The following is a 20,707-nucleotide window of genomic DNA, read 5'->3' as shown; positions in this document are numbered from 1 at the left end:
ATGTGTAAAGGGCTACACGGCCAAACCTAACACTGTCTAGTGTACGCATTTAGTGTACATGCTCTGTACTGTCCACACCCTTTCTCTAATCTCCTGTTTCTCCACAGTGGTCCACTTCGCTTTGGGTCGCGACGTAACTGTTCCCAATGGACCACTGTACAGGGTAGCAGGATTCCCCCTGTCACTACCTTGTGTTGTATCAGATTATGAAGGTCCACGCACCCAAAACTTCGAATGGTTCCTGTACCTGGACAATGCTGATGACAGGCAGATTGGAGTAGTGTCCACAAAGGACCCAGGATTCCCCTATGCACCCTTTCAGGGTCGCGTGAAGTCTGGTGAGGTTCGAGTCGAGAGAGACTCGGACAACAACGTGAGACTTGTCATCCAAAGGCTCCGCCTTGAGGACCGAGGACGTTACGAGTGCTACACTCCAACCACTGATTCACGATACCTGGGCAAATACAGTGCTTCTGTGGTGGTTAAAGGTAGGACTAGTTTCTTCTTTTTCTCATGTTGTCTTCATTTTCTCAAATTGTCAGAAAATATGGTTCAATCCATAGTCTTTATTAGCGTATGGACAATGTACTCAACAAATCATTTTATGTGACATTACAAATCGGGACTCATGCGAGGCGTGGCCTGCTTCAGTGTATTTTATTGCATTTCATTTATTATCTTTTTATTCTGGTAAAAATATCATGGTTCTATACATGATTCACACTTCAAAATTCTTCTGTAACACACATCGGTGCAAGTTTGTGTTAGTAGCAGGTACTTAAGTTTACATAGAATCAGTATCTATCAGTGTCTGTTTACCTGTGAGTCAGTCTCTAATATTAATACTCTGGGTTTGTTGTTGAAGGGTTTTGTTTTGCCTGTCTTTGTATTCTTGTGTTTGTTTTGTGATGTTTTGTTGCACCACCCCTTGGTCTGTTTATGCTTTTTGCTTATTTGTGATGGAATGAACCTGTTGTTTATTTAGTTGTGTTTGTTTAGTAAAGTTACATGAACAATGTCATGCCATTTTACATTTTTCCCAAAAATATTTCAAATCTATTAAAAACGTCCTGCATTTTTTTAAAATCAGCACATAAAAAAATAGGAAGTAACTGGAATTTATTAGTGATTAAAATATATATATGAGTTTTTATTGGGGATGATGTCAATAAAGTCAGAAAAAAACTCTGGTATGAATCCTGGATAGCCTAACAGTCAAAGTAAACATAAATGTTCAGACCACCAATATGGACCCTCATGTAGGCAATAGACCAGTACTGTGAGTAATTACATAAATATTCAAGGAATAAGTCAATCAATCAATAAATAGGTAGATAAATAGAAAATAGATACAAATATAAATATGTACAGTAGGGATGGGAATCACGAGGGACCACCCGATACGATATTATCACGATACCTAGGTGCCGATTCGATTTGTATTGCGATTCTTCAGGTATCACGATTCTATAAATATCCCGATTCGATATTACAACTTTTTCTGCTTTTTTGTTAAAGTTTTAAAACCCCAAGTCGTATAAAAGAAGTGAGTCATACCTCCTAAAGCTTTAAACCTTCAAAGCTTTATTAAAGAGCTCCGCAAATGAACTGAACATGAGTAATTAAATGTAATACTTGGAACATTTTTTCCCCCTCAAAAACCAAGGAGAGCATTTGAACTATACAAAATTACTTCAACAGTATAAAATTTAACTTAAAATTAAGAGTAAACAAAAAGCAATATTTGCTGCTGTCATGACACTGGCAAAATCAAGCTAGTGTTTAGGTATGGTTAAGTTTTTATGCAAAAACAAGAGCTGGTCAACATGCTCTGGGGTAAGATTGCTCCTCTGGGCAGTAATTATATCCCCTGCAGTTGAGAACACACGTTCAGCAGCAACACTGGTCCCTGGCACACACAAGTACCGCTTGGCCAGTTTAGCAAGGAAGGGGTACTCAGACTGATGTTCTTTCCACCAGTCCAAAGGGTTTTCGGACAACGGCAAAGGAGCAGCCTCCTTGTATTTTTTAAACTCATCCTCTGCTTTGTCAGTGGGGGACTTGACATCCTCAAAAGTGTTACCAAATAAATCAGCCAGGGCACAGCTTCTGTTTGCAGGTGGGGGACCCTGTGACACCTCCTCCTCTTCAGCAGACTCATGTTCCCTAATCTCCTCTTGATCCAAACTCACAACTCTGTCCTGAAGGATACAACAAAGGATACACAGGAGTACAACAAACTTTAGTGCTTTTGAAATGTCATTTTTCACACATTTCAATATGTAATAATGCAGCAATACCAAAGTCTATAATTTTGTTTTATTTTGTACATTATGATGTTATCATTCATCCATATAACTCCAGATTCAATTGAAATAATAGGTAAACATAAAAAAGTATTATGAACTGCAAACTAGATTCGATAAAGCAAATGTCTGTAAAGAAAACTGCATCAATAGAAACTATTGTAAGCATTCAATTCCAGCTACATGACTGCAAACACCTACACATACAGCCATAATAGGCAACAGTATGTAATAAAATAGTGTAAAAACAATCACTACATTAGAATTATGTTAGACTGTAAAACTTACTAAAGAAATCTAAAGCATAAATCATTTTATGTGTTTGTAATTTATTTGCAGTTAAGCTTACTTGGGAATGCTGCTCAGCTGTTGCTTTAGCTTCAGCAATCACTTTTTTGTATGTCTCTTGCCTATCATCCTCTGACAGGAACGGCAGTGCTTTGAATTGTGGATCAATTGTTGACGCAATGTTAAGTGTGGTCATCTCCAGCTCCCCTGCATACCTTTTCTTTAGGTCTTGCTGAATGGCTTCTTTGATGTCTCTTAAAAACAGAGCATCACCAGGGTTCTCCTCGGTGGCTTGCAACAGCTGTGCATGTAGAGGGGCTATAACGGAGAGTGTGGGGTTACTCTCGTCTAACATAACACAAGTTGCCACCTTGACTGGCTTCAGAGTTTGAACAAACTCTTCGGTGTTAGAAATGTCCGACTCGGTCAAGGTGTTTATTTCCTTCTCGCTCTTTCTTACCTCCGGGCAAAGCAGCGCGGCGGTAACAGCTGGCTGTTGCTCCAGAAAACGTTCAACCATATCGTAAGAGCTATTCCATCGTGTGGATACGTCTGTTGTCAGTTTGCGCTCCGAAAGGTCCAGTAACTTTTGCTTTTTCTTCAAAACATGGAGGCCTATGGCGCTTCTGTGGAAGAATCCAATTATGCGTCGTACTCGTCCTAGTAGTCGTGCAACAGCTGGCACCTTCAGTGCACGTTGTGAGGCCAGGTTCAGTGTGTGAGCGTAGCACTTAACATGAAGAAAACCGGTCAACTGTGCAGCCGCAGCCATATTAGCCGCATTGTCTGTTACTAATGCCGGCTCTTTGTCGGCAATTCCCCATTCCCCTACCGTACTATTAAGCAACTCTGCCATGTTTGCAGTCGTGTGACTGTGATACACGACTCTAGTTTGGAGGACGTGAGAGGACATGCACCACTCCTCTGTAATGTAGTGCGCTGTTACTGTCACATAGGACTCAGTGGCCCTTGGTGTCCATGCATCGCATGTTAAAGCAACTTGATGAGCCTTACTCAGTGATTCCTTAACTTGTATCTTTACTTTGTTGTAGATGTTAGGTATTGCTGTGTCGGAAAAAAAGTGTCTTGATGGTATGACGTACCTTGGCTGTAAAGTGTGAACCATATTACGAAACCCGGTATTTTCAACAACACTGTATGGCCTTAGATCTTTACATATAAAATGGGCAATTGACGTTGTTATGCACTTAGCTTTATCTGAACTGCTAGGAATTTTGTTCAAACTTGCGTCCCGCGTTTGTTGTTGGCTGCTAACAACAGGTTTAGTTTTCTCCGCTGCCTTGTCTAACTCAGGATGGTGTCTAGTAATATGGGCCCGTATGTTTGTCGTATTACCGCAATACTTAAATTTAGCGTGACACAGTTTGCATACAGTATGGCTCATATCCAACTCCCCTTTACCACTTAAATGAAGAAAGCCAAAGTTCCTCCATACATTTGACTTGAAATGTGGGGGAGCAGCACGTATCTCCGGTTTGTTATCCGGCATAATTATTTCTACACAAAGTTAGCAAATAATTCGCTCCTACCACATGGGATGCTGTGCTGCCTGCCAATGTATGAGTAGTTTAGAGCACGCCACCTGTAGGACTGTAGAGGTACAGCAACGTTTCACCACTTCGAATTTAAGCAAATAGATTAAAAATGAATAAAAAATCGATTTTGGAGCAAGTGTGATGATACAAGAATCGCCGCACAAAAAATCGCTATACATAACTGAATCGATTTTTCCCCCCATCTCTAATGTACAGCAGTTTCCCTTGTTTGATTTTTCTTTTTTTTTACTTTTCTTTGGAGAGATGTTTTGTTTCTCTTAAAGGGTGCAGCCTTTTGTATCATTTTCTTCTGATCTGAAACAACTTTTAAAATGCTTCTTAAATATGGAATCAGAGAAAGTTAGTGTAGTTTCTTCTTTAAAACTGGGTTTTCAGTATTCTGACACCGATTAAGCATTATATCAACGATAGAAAACCTCCTATCAGTCAACTTGTAGAGCAGTGCAGTCTTCTCACTCTGTTGCCAACCAAATATCAGCAACAGAAAATTACCAAAAAGACTCCTCAAAAGATGTGAATGATATCCAGTGTAATATGAATATGAATAAACACGATTCCCTGTATCAGAAACAGTGCATAATTTGTTGTCACGTGATTGCTGTCTGGCTTTTGCTGTTGTGTAACGTAGAGCAGGGCTGATTTCTAATGGGGTCACGTCCTGTTTAACTTTATGCTTTTACTTTATGCTTGAATAATCTACGGTTTCATGAGTTTGTGTGTCAGTATTGTTAATAAGTATAACTATTATTATTATACTTTGTCACATGTGAGTCTATGGCAGCCCCTAGAACCGTACGGTAAAAAGTTGTGAAATTTGGCACATTGATAGAGGCCAGGCCAAGGTATCCAGGACCCAAATTCGGGGTCAATCCATGCATCTCTCTAGCGCCACCAACAGGCCAAATTTCAAGGTACATCTTTGCAAATAACTTTTGAATCCTTTATCCTAGAGTTGTGATCTTTTTTCCCACTAAATCCTTGGATCACGGCGTGTCAAAAGCACACATTGCCATCATTTTCTGCCCATTCGACTTTCCGCCATTTTAAAAACCTACTTTTGCAAACTAGTCCTAGACCATTTGATCCTATCACCACCAAATTTGGTACACCTCATCTACAAGGTAGTCTAATCAAAAGTTACCGAAAGAATTTTGCTAGGCCAAAGGATATGGCTGCTGTCCTCCAAAGAATTTTGATGGCGAAGCCGCCAAAACAGGAAGTGAGCATATCTCAGCAATGGTCTGATGGACTGATGCCAAACTTGGTACACTTCATTGAGAGGGGGACAACTGGGTACCCACCAAGCTTCATGAAATTTGGCCACATGGTGGTGTTATACCAGAAAAACACATTAAAATGTATTAAAATACCAAGACAAAACCAGATATTTCATCAAAACTTCTTGTGCATCATCACAGTATCAAGCCCTAACTGGAATATTAATGCTGCATTCCATTTGCCTTGGAAGTCAGAAGTCGGAACTCGGAATGACGTCATACCTGAGTTCACAGCGTTCCAGTATCACAACTCGGAAAACCAAGATGGACGCCTCCAGGAAAGTATTTGCTGTGATCGCTTTACGCCAGCAGTATTTTGCGCATACAGACACTGCAACATCATCTACAGAGTTGGACGGTACTGTGTGTACAACTAACTTAACGACACACAAATAAAACAGAAGTGCTAATAAACCGTAAATACTACAGCATTCATCTACTGTTGATGCACGGTACAGCCATCTTGGATTTTGAAGTCTGAACTCCGAAATTCCGACTTCCGAGATCAAATGGAACGCACTATATGACCTCTAGCTGTCGGCCATTTTATTTGTTGGCCATCTTGGAATAAGTAATTTTTAATACAGCCCATAGAATCCCTTCATGGATCATGATGAAATTTGGCACCCTCAGAGAACAGAGTTGAACGTATCCAGGCACCAAATTTGGTGTCATTCCATCATTGGCTGTAGTGCCACCAACAGGTCAAATTTCACAGTACATTTTTGCTTATAACTTTTGAAGTGTTTCACCTGGAGTGGTGATCTTTGTGCTGCCTGATTCCCTGGGTCATGATGAGGAGAAGGGATCAATTTCTTTAAAATCTGCCATATGGATTGTCTGCCATTTTGAATTTTTTGAAAAACCTACTTTTGCGAACTAGTCGTAGACCATTGAAACTATCATCAACAAATTTGGTATGTATCATCTAGGGAGCGGTCTGACCAAAAGTTTTGCTAGGCCTGCCTATATGGCCACTGTCGTCCGTTGAACTTCGATGGCGAAGCCTCTAAAAGTGGAAGTGAGGCTATCTCAGTAATGCTTGCATGGATTGATGTCAAACTTGATACACTTGATTGCCAGGGGGATTACCAAGTACCCACTTAGTTTCATGTAATTTGGCCACATGTTGGTGCTATACCAGAAAGAAAGTTAAAAATGTAGTAAAATACCAATTACTTCAGAGAAAAGCAGATATTTCTCCCAAAATTTTTGTGAATTATCATGGTAAAGGACCCTAATTGGGAAATTATGGACCCTCTCTGTTGTCCATTTTTATCCATTTTTCCCTGGTTTTCTGTGGCAGGCCATAGGGGTACTACATGGATTTTCTTGGAATCTCCAAAAGCTGTAAGAGTGTCAATGCGTCTGTCCACCCTGTGATGTGCTGGTGTATTCTTCTAGGGTCATTCTCATTCCTTGTCTACCTGGTGGCCATGAGCTGCTTGGCCCCTTCATTGCTGCTTGCAGCTATATTTTTTAAGTTGTGTTTGTACTATGTTTGCACAATAAAAATTGCTTACATTCTGCAACTGTTTCATGCATACTGATTCCTTCAGTAATCAAAGCGTTCATTATATACATAATGAAATTAAAATGTTTTTATATTAGAATAGGCCACTACAAACCTATATAAAGGTCCAGTCAGGCAAAAAAAAAAAAAAAAAAAAAATACAGTGATATACCATGAAACTGTCAGAATCGTACAAAATACCATGATATAGATTTTTGGTCATACTGCCTAGCACTACTAAAATTACACCAAAGCAATAAACTGCAGAAATGACCAATCCCATGGCTGGAACTTTGAGAGCTCTCCTGTGGGCTGTGGCTCTGTCAAGTGGTACAGAGTGTGGAGCTGAGCCATGCTGTAACTGTGCAGAGCTTAAATATACATTGAATACATGTAAAGTGCCTAGCTGTACAATGCTGTGGTACTGAACCTGCGTAGTGCAGATGTGTTGTAATATTCAAGGATACGTGTACCAGATTCTCTGAATCCCTTTAGCCAGGACTGTGTCTGAAAAAAGGTGCTTTGGCTGTGGTTTTTATGAGTCATCTTACATTCATTTTTCTGGATGGGAAAACAAAGTAACCCACTGAGGTGATGCTATTTCTATGTGAAGTTTGAAAATACATTGATTAGCTTGTTGAGAATGTTTTTCATGAGCAGTTCCACTGCTTAACCAAGAGAAACCCAGTTTTGTTTTGTTTTTTAGCTGACTCTGGTTTGCTCTGATTAAAATGCCCCTAATTGTGAGTTCATTGGATATTTGCTTTTGTTTATATTTTTTGTCGTTTCAGGTACTCACATCTCATGTGCATAGCCAGACATTCTGAGCTGTATGTGTTTGTATATGTGTCAGCTCCATGCATCACAGGTAGTCATGGTGGCAGTATTTGGAGGAGCAGTCTTAGTCTCAGCATAGCTCTCTGGCATTGTTAGAGTCTTTGAGGGATTAGGTTGGTGTGGTCACGGTCTTTGCAGGACAAGGCAGGTGCAGGATTAAAAAAAGCATCCAGTGCACAGCTCTACGCCTGTCCCACAGTGTGCAAACCTCATGGGGGATGGAAAGAGTGAGGCAGGTCTCATGTTCATTTCAGCACATAGAATTGCCAAGTTGATCAAGACTGACGAAACCACAGATAATACATGAATAAGAACTGATTTTTTTCTGTTTGCGAGAAAATCTTTTTTCTTTGGGAGTCCTCTGTGTGTGTTTAAAACCCCATGCACAGCAGTGCATCCTCACATAGGAATTAGAATGATTTCTTCATCCTCACACAGGAATTAGAATGATTTATTTGTCCTTACATAGGAATTAGAATGATTAATTCATCCTCACACAGAGATGATTTATTCATTAAAACGAATAAAGACTCAGAAGATCACCCAGAGTATCAATCAGAATACAAGTCAGGAAAGTCTACGCAAGTAGCCTACGCCGTTGTGAGCATTTATACTTCTGCGTTGGTGTGTCTGCAATGCTCTGTAATGAAATCTTCAAAACGCTAGTTTGCGGCAGGATTTCTATGCAACTGTGTTGACTTCCTTGTGCATTACAAATTCCGTGCAATTCCGTCCTTGCACAGCAATATCTGTTAAACAAGTTTGCGTTCAAGAGAATGTCTAGTTTCTAAACTTTGTGGGACAAACGAACGGAGCTCTCAAAATAACGAGCGTTCAGTTCCCCATTTTGCCAAAAATTTTCAATCGTGACTGAAACTGAGTGGATCATTTTGGAGTTGGAGCTAATAAATGTTGAACAACAGTTTCTTTTACTGAAATTACTGCAACACAGAAAAGAGAGAAGGCATCGGAACAGGTGGAGTGTACGACCATTGAACCAGTTGAGCAGAAGAAGGGTGATCCTACCAAGCGGACCAATCACAGTTGTTGTGGTCTGCTTCGAGGCGCCTCACAGCGCCGTGTAGTTACATTTCTAACATGGGAACTGTGTCTCCATGTACACTGTATTTCCAAGGACGACTCTTATGCTGGTAAAGTATAATGGGGTAAAGAAGCAGTAATCTGACTGCAAATATGTCATACTTTAATAGTGTGTAGTTTTGTTTCTCTACACCATTATTGATTACTAATGTTTCTGCCATTGCTAGTTATGAAGTATGAAGTTCAAGTTCAAGTTCAAGTTCAAGTTTATTTAGAGCCCAATATCACTGTTTACAGTCTCAAAGGGCTTTACAGGCCACAACAGTCAAATCAAAACATGACGGCACCCGACTTAATCCTCATGGCGGGCAAGAAAGAGCTCCCCAAAAACCCAAAAGGGAAATGGGAAAACGGGAGAAATCTTGAGAAGGACCACAGAGAGAGGAGACCCCTCCTTGGCCAGACAGGTGTGCAATAGGTGCCGACCATGTGGGCAGTTACAATTGATAGTAAATTGGGGCATGAACAAAGGGGATGGCGATGCAGACAGGAGGCTGACAGGGGGATGAAGGATGATAACACCAGGATGGATTGGTCCACAGGGCGGGAGGAGTCAGGATTACTGGTGTCTCAGGAGTAGTATGTGTGGCTCGACAGAGAGAGAGAGAGAGAGAAAGAAAGAGAGAGAGAGAGAGAGACAGACACATTGTTAGATGTTCATTTCCACATGGTTAAGGGAAAATATACATCGTGTGCCGAGTGCAGGCAGAGACTCCAGCAAGACTAGCTAGTACAGCATAGTTAAAAGGGAGAGCTAGAAGGTAATACGGACATGATGGCGGCAAAAGGCTTGGCTAAGCAGATAAGTTTTCAGCCTTGACTTAAACATAGAGACTGTGTCTGAGTCTCGAACATTAATTGGGAGGCTGTTCCATAACTGTGGGGCTCTGTAAGAGAAGGCTCTGCCCCCTGCTGTAGCCATCATAACTCGAGGTACCAACAAATGGCCTGCACCTTTTGATCTAAGTAGGCGTGGTGGATCATAAAAGACCAGGAGTTCGCGCAGGTACTGTGGTGCAAGACCATTTAATGCTCTATAGGTTAATAGTAAGATTTTATAATCAATACGAGATTTGACTGGGAGCCAGTGCAGTGTGGATAAGATAGGGGTGTGATGTGATCATATCTTTTGGTTCTAGTAAGAACTCTGCTGCATTCTGAACTAACTTATTTATACACCTACACCATGTAAAGCATGAACCAATTTTTTCAGCATCTTGAAATGACAATGCATTTCTTATCCTGTTTATATTTCTAAGATGAAAGAAGGCTATCCTGGTAATATTATCTAAATGAGCTTCAAATGAAAGACTGGGGTCAATAATTACACCAAGGTCTTTTACTGCCGCACCTGATGAAAGAGAAAGGCCATCCAGAGTAACTATGTGATCGGAAAGCTTACTCCTAGCTGCACGTGATCCTAGTACAAGTACTTCTGTTTTTTCAGAGTTGAGTGAGAGGAAGTTCGTAAGCATCCAGTGCCTAATATCCTTTAGACATTCCTCAATTTTGTTAAGCTGGTGTCTCTCGTCTGGCTTCGCTGAGACATACAACTGTGTGTCATCAGCATAGCAGTGGAAGCTAATACCGTGTTTACGAATAATATTACCTAGAGGTAGCATATATAAAGAGAAAAGCAGTGGGCCTAAAACAGAACCTTGCGGGACTCCAAACTTTACCTCAGTATGTGCAGAGGACTCACCATTTACATCAACAAACTGATAACGATCAGTCAAGTAGGACCTAAGCCATAAGAGGGCCGTTCCCTAACTCCAACAACATTTTCTAGTCTATCAAGGAGAATGGAATGATCAATGGTGTCAAAGGCTGCACTGAGGTCAAGCAGCACAAGCAAGGAGACACAACCCTGATCAGAGGCCAGTAATAGGTCATTTGCAACTTTAACCAGTGCTGTCTCTGTGCTGTGATGAGGCCTAAATCCTGACTGATACATTTCATGGATGTTATTCTTATGTAGGTATGAGCATAACTGCTGTGCTACAGCCCTTTCTAGGATCTTGGAGATAAAGGGGGAGGTTAGATATTGGCCTGTAGTTGGTCAAGGTCAGGTTTTTAATTAGGGGTTTGATAACTGCTAGTGTAAAAAGATTAGGTACATAGCCAGTGCTAAGGGAGGAATTGATTATTTTTAGAAGCGGTTCGATGACTACTGGTACTATCTGCTTAAGGAAACGTGTAGGTAAGGGATCTAGCACACAGGTTGGTGATTTTGATGAAGAAATTAGTGAGGTTAATTCGGTCGCCTGAAGGGGAGTAAAACATTCGAATAGCTGATCTGATATAGTGATATTGTTATCTACAGTTTTAGTTATCAAATTATCTGGTTTAGAATTTAGAGCCTGGATTGTTTGCCTGATATTTTCAATTTTGCTGTTGAAAAAATTCATGAATGCGTCGCCACTGAATATTGATGGTGTGCCTGTTCCGAGGTGCTCTTAATTCCCAGTTAGTTTTGATACGACATTAAATAAAAATCTAGGATTATTTTTGTTGTCTTCTATTAGGGTGGAAAGATACATTGATCTAGCAGCACTAAGAGCTTTTCTATAGCTCAGGAGGCTCTCCTTCCATGCTAACTGGAATAGTACCAATTTAGTTTGCCACCATTTACGTTCTAATTTTTGAGTGGTAAGTTTTAAGGCGGGTGTGTGCTCATCATACCAGGGAGCTAGATTTTCTCTCTGATTATTTTCCTTTTAAGTGGGGCCACATTATCTAAGGTGTTGCGGAATGTTGACTCTAAAGATTCAGTTGCCTGATCAAGTTCTGTGGGGTGTGACAGTGTTCCAATCAAAGTTGATAACTCTGGGAGATTATTGATAAAGTTCTGCGTAGTAGCTGGCGTAAACGTACGTTTATTATGATAGCGTGGCGCGGTGCATATATTATTACTAAGAAACATTTTGAATGAGATAAGATATGATCTGAGATAGCCTCAGATTGTGGAAATGTGACTATACTTCCTACATTTAATCCAAGTGTTAGTATAAGATCGAGGCTGTGGCCACCATTATGAGTGGGCCCTATGACCGTCTGATTAATCCCTACTGAATCTAGAATGGACACGAACGCTGTTCTCAGAGGGTCTTGTGGGTTATCAAAATGAATGTTAAAGTCTCCGACAATTAGAGCTTTGTCTAAAGAAATAACAAGGTTTGAGATAAAATCTGCAAATTCACAGAGGAATTCAGAGTACGGCCCAGGGGGTCTATAGATAATAATTAGTGTGATAGACTGGGTAGACTTATTTTTGTGGCTACATATGTATGTTTGTATAAAGAACTTCAAACGCATTGAATTTATGTAAGAGGTTTTTTGTATGATGCCTAGGTTATCATTATAAATAACTGCAACGCCTCCTCCTCTGCTAGTTAGATGAGGCGGGTGTGTTATACTGTATCCGGGATGACTAGCTTCATTTAATGCGACCGTACTCATTTGGTTTGATCCATGTTTCTGTAAAACACAGTACATTAAATTCCTGATCAGTAATAATTTCATTGACAATAAGCGCTTAGGTGTAAGAGATCTAATAATTTGACTAGTCCTAGCTTAGATCGAAGGTGCTGGCGGTACATTCATATGATTCAAATCTATGTTAATTAGGTTACTAGAACAAATTCTCTGAGTGTTTTCTACATTTTCGTATAGGTTGGGGAACAGACACAGTCTCAATATAGTTTAACCTGGGTGACAGACTCTGTGCAGCTAGCAGACGGTCGGTTTAGCCTGCTTGCCTGCTCCCTAGCCTTGGCTCTGGATTGTCACAGACTAAACTGTTCTGAGACTATGCGCTATGTTACAAGAAATGAGGGCAGCACCTTTCCAAGTGGGATGGACACCGTCCGCCCTAAGAGGCCAGCCTTGCCCTCAAAACTATTCCAATTGTCTATAAAGCCCACATTGTTTGTCAGAACACCACCTGGACATCCAGCAGTTCAGCGACCATAACCTGCTGTAAGCTACATCGCCTCGCTGGATTGGGATGGGACCAGAGCATATTACTGCATCGGGACATTGCTTCGCTAATTTACATACCTCTAACGATATTACTTTTAGTAATCTCTGATTGACGAAGGCATATATCGTTAGCTCCTACATGAAAACTATCTTTGAAAACCTATGCTTACTTAACACTAGATTACTTGCTATGTCCGGCGCCCTGGCTCCCGGTATACAGCATACTAAGGCTGCTGTGCCCCTAAAGGTCTAGCTAAATTCACGTGCCTTAGAATGGAAGTCTCCTATAACCAGAGCTCTGTCAGGGTTTCTCAGCGGGTGTTCACTGAGAGGGCAAACCTGTTTGACACGTGAAGTGGGAGTGGTGTGTCCTCTCGTGGGCTAGCCTTAGCGTTAGCTTTGGCTTGCACTTATGCCGCCGAGTCGTCACCCATCGCCCCGCTGTTGAGGGCTCTAGTACCGGAGTCGGGGAGCTGCTAACTCTTCTGAGCCATCCAGATTTTCTTTTATAGGAACTAGGCTATTCTCACTCTCACTAAGCCTCTCTAGCATTTGGATGCGCCCTCTAATGCTACAATCTTCTCTGTCAGGGAGCTAACTAATGTACATTTAGCACAAACAGACACTGCGTGAAAAGAGGTTGTATTCGGCCTGGAATACTCCTGTATATTTCCCGGATACTCCACAGATTATCGCTGTATCCGGCAGTTTGCAGCTCTGTTACGCGGCATGGAAACTCCTGAATATGTACCGGTTTTGGGGTCTGCCTAGAGCCCCTTAGTTGCCATGGTGAATAATCCCTTGGGGGTGCTTGGAAGGGAACATTTGCACTTCACACCTTGGCCACCAGGTATCCTGCAAGTGGTCAAAAGTCTTCTTTGGATTGGTGGAGCAATGTCTTGCCCCTCCTCTAAACCCTTCCCCATTGGTCCATTGTGGGTCCCCAGACATGAATTCAATATGGTTTATATAATAATAATAAGATATTATTATTATTATTAATAATATTACTATTATTGGTGTGGTGTTGTTTTTATCTTCATAGGTAGATTGTATAGAGTAGTCCTGGCAGAACAAAAATGAATTACACAAATTTTATTATAAGATAAGCAAATACAGTATAATATAAGGCATATAAATTGACAATTTTATATATATATATATATATATATATATATATATATATAGAATCATGTACAATATATAACAGAATAGAATACATTATGAACAGAATATACTGTAATATCATAGTATATAAATACAAATGCTTTTGGGAGCATAAATGAAACTCTAAATGTTGAGCATTCCCAAGAACAACCCAGCTTCCGTGGTCCTCTATTCTTGGGGCAACCCCCGACTCTGTGCTAGGGCGGGAGGACCCACGCTTGCCCTTCCATGCAAGATGGCGGAGTCCCCGTCAGAAATGATATCTTCTGATGCGGTCCTCCATATGGCAGCCTCTTCCTCAGTTTAAAGAACACTATCTCTGGCCTTGAGCAGATGCAAAACACAGTGAAAACAGAAATTAGATCACTGAAAATAGCAAATGGAGAAAAAATCTAAGAACTACTAGGGAAATGATGTTCTGACTTACTCTTCTCCTCCTTTGCCTCGTTCGAGTGGCGATCCTGCCCCCCTCTTTGTTCTCTGGATTCACCCGGTAACTCTTTCGAATAGTCTCAATCGGTCTTGCAGGATGCTAGAGAGAGAAAAAAAGCGGAGAAGAAAGGAAGATTGATTAAAAGTTCGTTTAGAATTCCAAGCACTGCTATGAAACAATCGCGACGATATAGTCTACCAACAAAACACGCTGTCCTACCTTGTCCGTGGATCATATCTGTGCGTGTTGTTTTCAGCATTATGCATTCTCCGCACAGCTTCCTGTAGAAGCAAAATTAATACAAGAGTTAAATTCAACCACATTAAAGGATAAAGCAGATAAAGAAATGTGAACGTATCAGAATGCGCGGCAGTCAAAGACGAAAGCCAGAAGGCTACAGAAATAAACTTATACCGAAACAGAGTTATTCCCCGCTCGTCTTCTTTTCTCGGGCAGACTCCTCTTTGATGGGACTCCTCCTGTCCAACCGCCGAATAACATTCTCCATGAACGTTTACTGCTGTTCAGACATCTTCTTAAAAATGCATTTAACGGGACACCAGTTGTTTGTTTCGTTCGGACTCGGCATTGGAAAAATTGGATATTCCCGGCGCACGAGTAGCCTCTCCACTCCGCTGTCCGTTCGAAAAGTTAAGTGTTCTTTTGCAAGCCATCTTCAAATGCACACTATCGACAGAATACGGAGTACAACTTCTGTAATCCTTCAGTGACTCGCTTCCTCCTTACCTTACTACAGGTAACCCCTTCCCTAAAGCAAATTTCCGCGCTGCAGTTGCACACAATGCTATTGGTTACTGTCCCTCTACGCCATGCAGCAGCACAGAAAACTGATTGGACAGGACTCACCTTAGATTCTAAGGTGGTGTTTGAAAACGGGGCGCGTCCTCGTACTGAGGAGAAACATTCCGAACAAACAAGCGAGAATCAACAAACAAAAACTCCTATGCCCTGTAAACTTTTTTTTTTTTTAAAGTCCTGTATCCTTTGTCCCGCATCCCTCATACTGAGATAATGTCCCGCATTTCGCTGGTCGTTTGGTTTTTAACTGTCAGAAATAAAAAATATATGGATCCATTATTTTACCCGCCCGCACATGAGCATAGTTTCTAATCTATTTAATAGCGCTATGTCAAAAGCAGTGAAAATGCAACATAGGCGAGTTTTTTTAAAAGCCTTGCTTTCGCCCAATGGCTGAGAGGAGAGCGCTGAGGGCGGTCATCAAGAGTCTGTGGCGGCTGTCAATCAAACTGTGCAGCTGTGGGGCCGACGAATTTCTTTGCTACGTCACAAAAACCAAACTTAGTAAAACTTTACAGATATGAAGATAAACGCTGTCAGCCGACGTCATGGTCAAAAAGAAAGGGAAAAGTTCTTTTATCCCTTCTGACCATGCTTCTCATCCAATAGAGATTTTGGCTTGATATAAAGATTTGCATTGAAATTGTTTTTTTTATGTAATATTTTATTTTGAGCCTTATTTATTCTTATAGTTGGATTTGGTCAGGGGTTTAACTTGAAAGACTTGAGCTGTATGATGCCTGCTGCTTTGTTTAAGTACAGTTGCCTTTGATGGGCCTGTAATGGCCAATGCATGTTGGATGTCTACCAATACAAGTGTATACAAGTGTTTCTTATACAGTTAGACTGACATTATATCTAAGTTTTACATCATCTCTCAGCATTAGTAACATGTCCCATATTGTCCCACACAAACTTACCACTTGTCCCCCATTTGGTCTGTTTGCATCTGGTCACCCTGTACCTTTGACCCCAAGTAAAGGACAGTTGCATAACCATCAAATATGTAATTAATGAACCTCTCATTTAGACTTTTTTTAAATTATGTTTTCAGTGTGTTTTTGTATGCTCCATTTGAAGTGTCCATTGTAATTTAGCTGCACGACAGAGCAATGACATTAAAGGCTACATGGGCCTACCACTGCTATATTATACACCATGCAACACCTAAGAAGTTTGTGCGGTTATCAAAATATCGGCTAAATATTACATATAGGCTAACTGATAGAAAGTTACAGTGAGGAAGGGGGGCAGGCTTCTATACCCAGTCCCACCTAGACCACTGACTGTTATTAGCATTTGAAAGGCCAAGCCATCAGCTAACGACTGTGGTCACGCGGATGCCTGAAAACTGCCGTCTAACAGCTGTATTCGGACATTTGCGGGAGTTTTCAGGTCCGCATGACAAAGTTCTGCGGGCATCCGAATACCTCCGGAAAACAGCAGGTTTAGCGGAAGTTTACTTTGTCCGGATATTTCCGAATACACCACTTTTCACGCAGTGAGAGCTATTATTAATGACGGAGGAAGAATGGCTAAACATCCTGCACTCGACACACTGACCAAACTGAGTATTTGCCATAGTGAGTGTTTCACGTACCTTAGTCGGAGATTTAATTGGTATTAAATTAGGCGTTGGTATTTAAATTAGGCAGTTCACGCGTAGGGCAGCTGCAGAGTCGCACAGGAACAAACCGGAACCGGAAGTTCAGTTTAATAGAGTTAATGAATCATTATTAAGATCAAAGATATGTGTGTGGTAATGAAAATGTAGCCCAGTACTTGGGCTATTTCATTCATTTTCATCAGGATTTTGTAGGATCTTGTACGTTTGCTGAACTGGTTTGCCTTGAAGTACTCACCACATCTGTAGCATGGATTTTCTGTCATTTTCAGTTTTCACTTTCTATTTATTTATTTATTTGTATGCAAATGAAAGTCGATCCATCACATGAAATTTCAGGTCAGCAAGTTCATGTTTTCACAGCATTCTTTCACATGGTGAGTTTTCTAACAGAATGAGACTAGGCAGTTTTATGACTCTAGTGTAAACATAGGCTAGTTTTCACATGCATCTGACCTTTGACCTCAGCCTCAGAGTTTGATGTTTAAAAATGTTATGGACAGCCCCTGTGGCACTGCGCACAGATTTCAATAATAAAATTACAAAAATATGCAGGGTTTGTGTGTTAATGAGTCATTTGTATTCACAGTAAATACAGTTGTAGGAAGCTGTTTGGTGATACTTTCATTTGCTGACTGCTATTTTCAGAAGGAAAAGAAACCTTCACCTGTTGATTTTGTACAGGCACTGGAGAACTGTAAGGAACTGGAAATGTGAGCCATGAGGAAAAAACAGCTTTGCTACCTGTTGCTGTGAAATCGATTGTGTGTGGTCATCAAACCAAATAATTGTGCTGAATGATGTACAGATCAGTGTTTGGCCTATACATGGTATCAGTGTTTGGCCTATACATGGTATTTATGGGCTTTGAGACACGTTGTGTCGTTCCCTCTTTATCCACGTGGGGGTGCTGTTAAGGAGATGTCTTGACTAACGACAGTGTTTTTATGAAATGTGATATAACAGTCCAGCACCACAAACATCAGCGTTACTAACCTTATTTTAGGTCTAAAATTCCAGAATTTCTGAGAGGCCTGGCAGAACAACTTGGTGGTGTACTTTTGTTGTACTTGTTCGCAGGAAAGCAGTGCTGTAATGTGGTAATAGAGGAGCAGCAGGTTGTGAGACCAATCCCTGAGGAAAACTGATACAATACTGGGATCAGTCACATTAGCGGCAAATTCGTGTCTATTTTCACCCTCACAGTTAATTCTGCTGGTGTTGCAGTCATTGCTAACATGAAATTTGATGTAGGCTCTTCCCCCTCCTCCATCTCTCTCTCCTTCTGATTTTCATACTTTTTCTCATTTCCTTTTCTGCTCCTCTTATCTTGCAGTGATTCCAGATACACTTCTGATAAGCCACACCCACACATTGAGTAGCCAGCCAATGGCAGAAGGCTCAGAGCTACAGCTTACTTGTGCAGCTTCCGTCCAATCAGAACAACACACCCACCTGTCCATTACTTTTGGCGTGAGGGCAACTTCTTTGTCTGGTTCTGAATTAGGGGGACACAATGTGAGGGAAATTATTGCTATTGACCATGAACTCAGGGTGAACCCAGGACGCAGTGGCACGTTTGAGAAACGTTATAGAGATGGAGGGATCTCTCTGGAGAAGAGAAGAGGAGATGGAGGAATGGATTTATACGTCATGAGAATGAACGCACTGACCCCAGTGGATTCAGGGTCCTATTACTGTGAGACATCTCAGTGGATTCTGGACCCAGATGGAAGCTGGGAGAGGATTGCTCAGAGGACTCTGGAGCTGGGAAACCTCACAGTCAAACCTTTGGGTACGTGCCTGTCCAGAATCAAAGCAGGGGGTTGGATGTCTAGAACAACATTTTCTTTCTTTGCTGGAAATGTCTTGTGTTGTGACAAGTGTTATGTACTATATGATGCTATTTACCATTGTTCTTGTCACTCCATTAATTCATCATACTTGTGTCTGTTTATTTGTGTGTGTCTACACACAGCTGATGCTCTTCAGGTCAGTGCCATGCCACAGGGAGAGGTCATTCTTCCTGTGGGCTCTCCGCTCAGTTTGACATGTGAGCTGTCTGGAGTGGGCTCCCTGAATCGCTCTGCGGTACTGGTACGGTGGCTAAGAAGGGGGTCGCTAGTCTCTGACGGGCTCTTGGGTGGGGCAGAAGTGGAGGTTGGTAGGATTGGCCCGGATGGAGTGGTGCAATGGGGGAACTGGGGCGATGACATCAGCCGTGGGAGAGTGGGTGCCATTGAGAAGGAAGCTGAAGGGAGGTACACTTTACGCCTTTTTTCAGCCCGTGCCAGTGACTCAGGGACTTACACATGTGTTGCCAGCATTTATAGAGGGACCCAGAACCCTGGGCCACGGGATCCTCCCTCTATCAGTCAGAGATCTGATGGAGTGACCTTTAATCTGAGGACAAAAGGTAAGAGACATGTTTTTGACTTTATTGTCATGAACAGTAGTCAGTTCATTAAAATAGACTTAAGATTTGAGGTCTTATCATACAAAGCTGTGATGTCTTTTTAAGTATGTGACATCTGTGGTATTGGACAGGTCCCCTTATTATTACCTGTCTGATCTTAACTAAAATCTCACCTGCTACACTGTTGGTTCCTGGGTTTGTAAGCAAATACACAACATGTGTTCTACATTCAAACCAACACCATTCTCAAGACTGGAACTGAATGGGAGATCCATTTATATAGTTTCATTTTCTCTCAGTTATCCAGACTAATTTATGTAACGGTTCACACTCTGTAGATGCTAATTGCAGGCAAAACTATTGTCCACATCTAACATCATGTTATAATGACAACATGTTTCTGCCATTAAGGGGTCAGAGTGTCTGCAACTATTGAGTTGCCACGGAGACCACTCCTGAAGCGTGGTAGCACGGTCACCGTGCTCTGTAACGTGTCTGTGACCACCACGGGCCCCTCGCAAGTTGAAGTGCAGTGGCTGCGGAAGAACATGGAACCTGAGCGGACAGAAGACAAATTTCTAGAAGGGGAAGAACATCTTGTGGCTGTGCTGAACCACCAGGGTTTGTCCCATCTGAACAGCAGTGGGAGTGAGATCAGTGTGGACTGTGTGGCCCCAGGCTGCTACAGGCTACGAGTCTTCTCTGCGCAGATGGAGGATCAAGGCCACTACCAGTGTAAGGCTGAGGTGTGGAAGCAGGACTCACATGGAGACTGGTACAACACCGGGACAAGAGCCAAGTCCAACACTGTCCGAGTTTACCTTTATGCTCAAGGTAAGCCGCAATAATGCCATGTGTTATGACATTACACAATAATTTAATGTATGTGTTATGGGATAATGCCACACCACTCACTGTGAAGCTTGGTGCTGCACACCAAGAAATTTCAAAAATTTGATTTGTTCAGTATGTTCTCATTATACTCTTTATTATTTCATCTCTCTCTCTCACCCCAGCGGCAGACCTCCTTCTTATTCCCCTGGTGGTTGGTGTGTCCTCTGCCCTCTTTATAGGAGTCATCATTATTGCTACGGTAACATGCTGCTTTATGAATCGATTGGCCAGACAGCGCTCACAGAAGTAGGAAGCCTGAGGAAGAACTTGATGCATGGCAGAAAAGATTAAAAAGAAAAAGAAATCTACTTAATGAACATGAACTGAGTGTTTACTCAAAGGGTGCATCTCCACTAAAGTTTCTTTATACAAGATATTGGCTGTGAAATGAGGACTGATAGACAGCCATCCCAGCTCAGTGATTATGAGTTTGTCCAAGCTCAAATGGATGTTGTTGGTGAATGGTGTGTTTGC

At 41.5% G+C, this 20,707-nt stretch overlaps 1 protein-coding gene across 1 annotated transcript; it reads left to right on the top strand.

Annotated features, from left to right (window-relative positions):
* Positions 1-20,483, top strand: igsf8 (immunoglobulin superfamily, member 8). Its single transcript, XM_030778175.1, has 6 exons — positions 1-4; positions 108-488; positions 18,260-18,718; positions 18,902-19,339; positions 19,751-20,173; positions 20,356-20,483. The coding sequence occupies exons 1-6, from the start codon at positions 1-3 to the stop codon at positions 20,481-20,483; spliced, it is 1,833 nt and encodes a 610-aa protein (XP_030634035.1).
* The last annotated feature ends 224 nt before the right edge of the window (positions 20,484-20,707 follow it).

The sequence above is a fragment of the Chanos chanos genome, chromosome 6 (genome assembly GCF_902362185.1).
Source record: "Chanos chanos chromosome 6, fChaCha1.1, whole genome shotgun sequence".
In the NCBI taxonomy this organism is placed as follows: Eukaryota; Metazoa; Chordata; class Actinopteri; order Gonorynchiformes; family Chanidae; genus Chanos; species Chanos chanos.
This window is presented reverse-complemented; position numbering and strand designations above follow the sequence as displayed.

Bases quoted from the DNA above. Each gene is read 5' to 3' on its own strand.
- igsf8 (XM_030778175.1), top strand. The intron at 489-18,259 runs GTAGGACTAGTT...CTTATCTTGCAG, and splicing joins TGCTTCTGTGGTGGTTAAAG to TGATTCCAGATACACTTCTG. The intron at 19,340-19,750 runs GTAAGAGACATG...TCTGCCATTAAG, and splicing joins CTTTAATCTGAGGACAAAAG to GGGTCAGAGTGTCTGCAACT.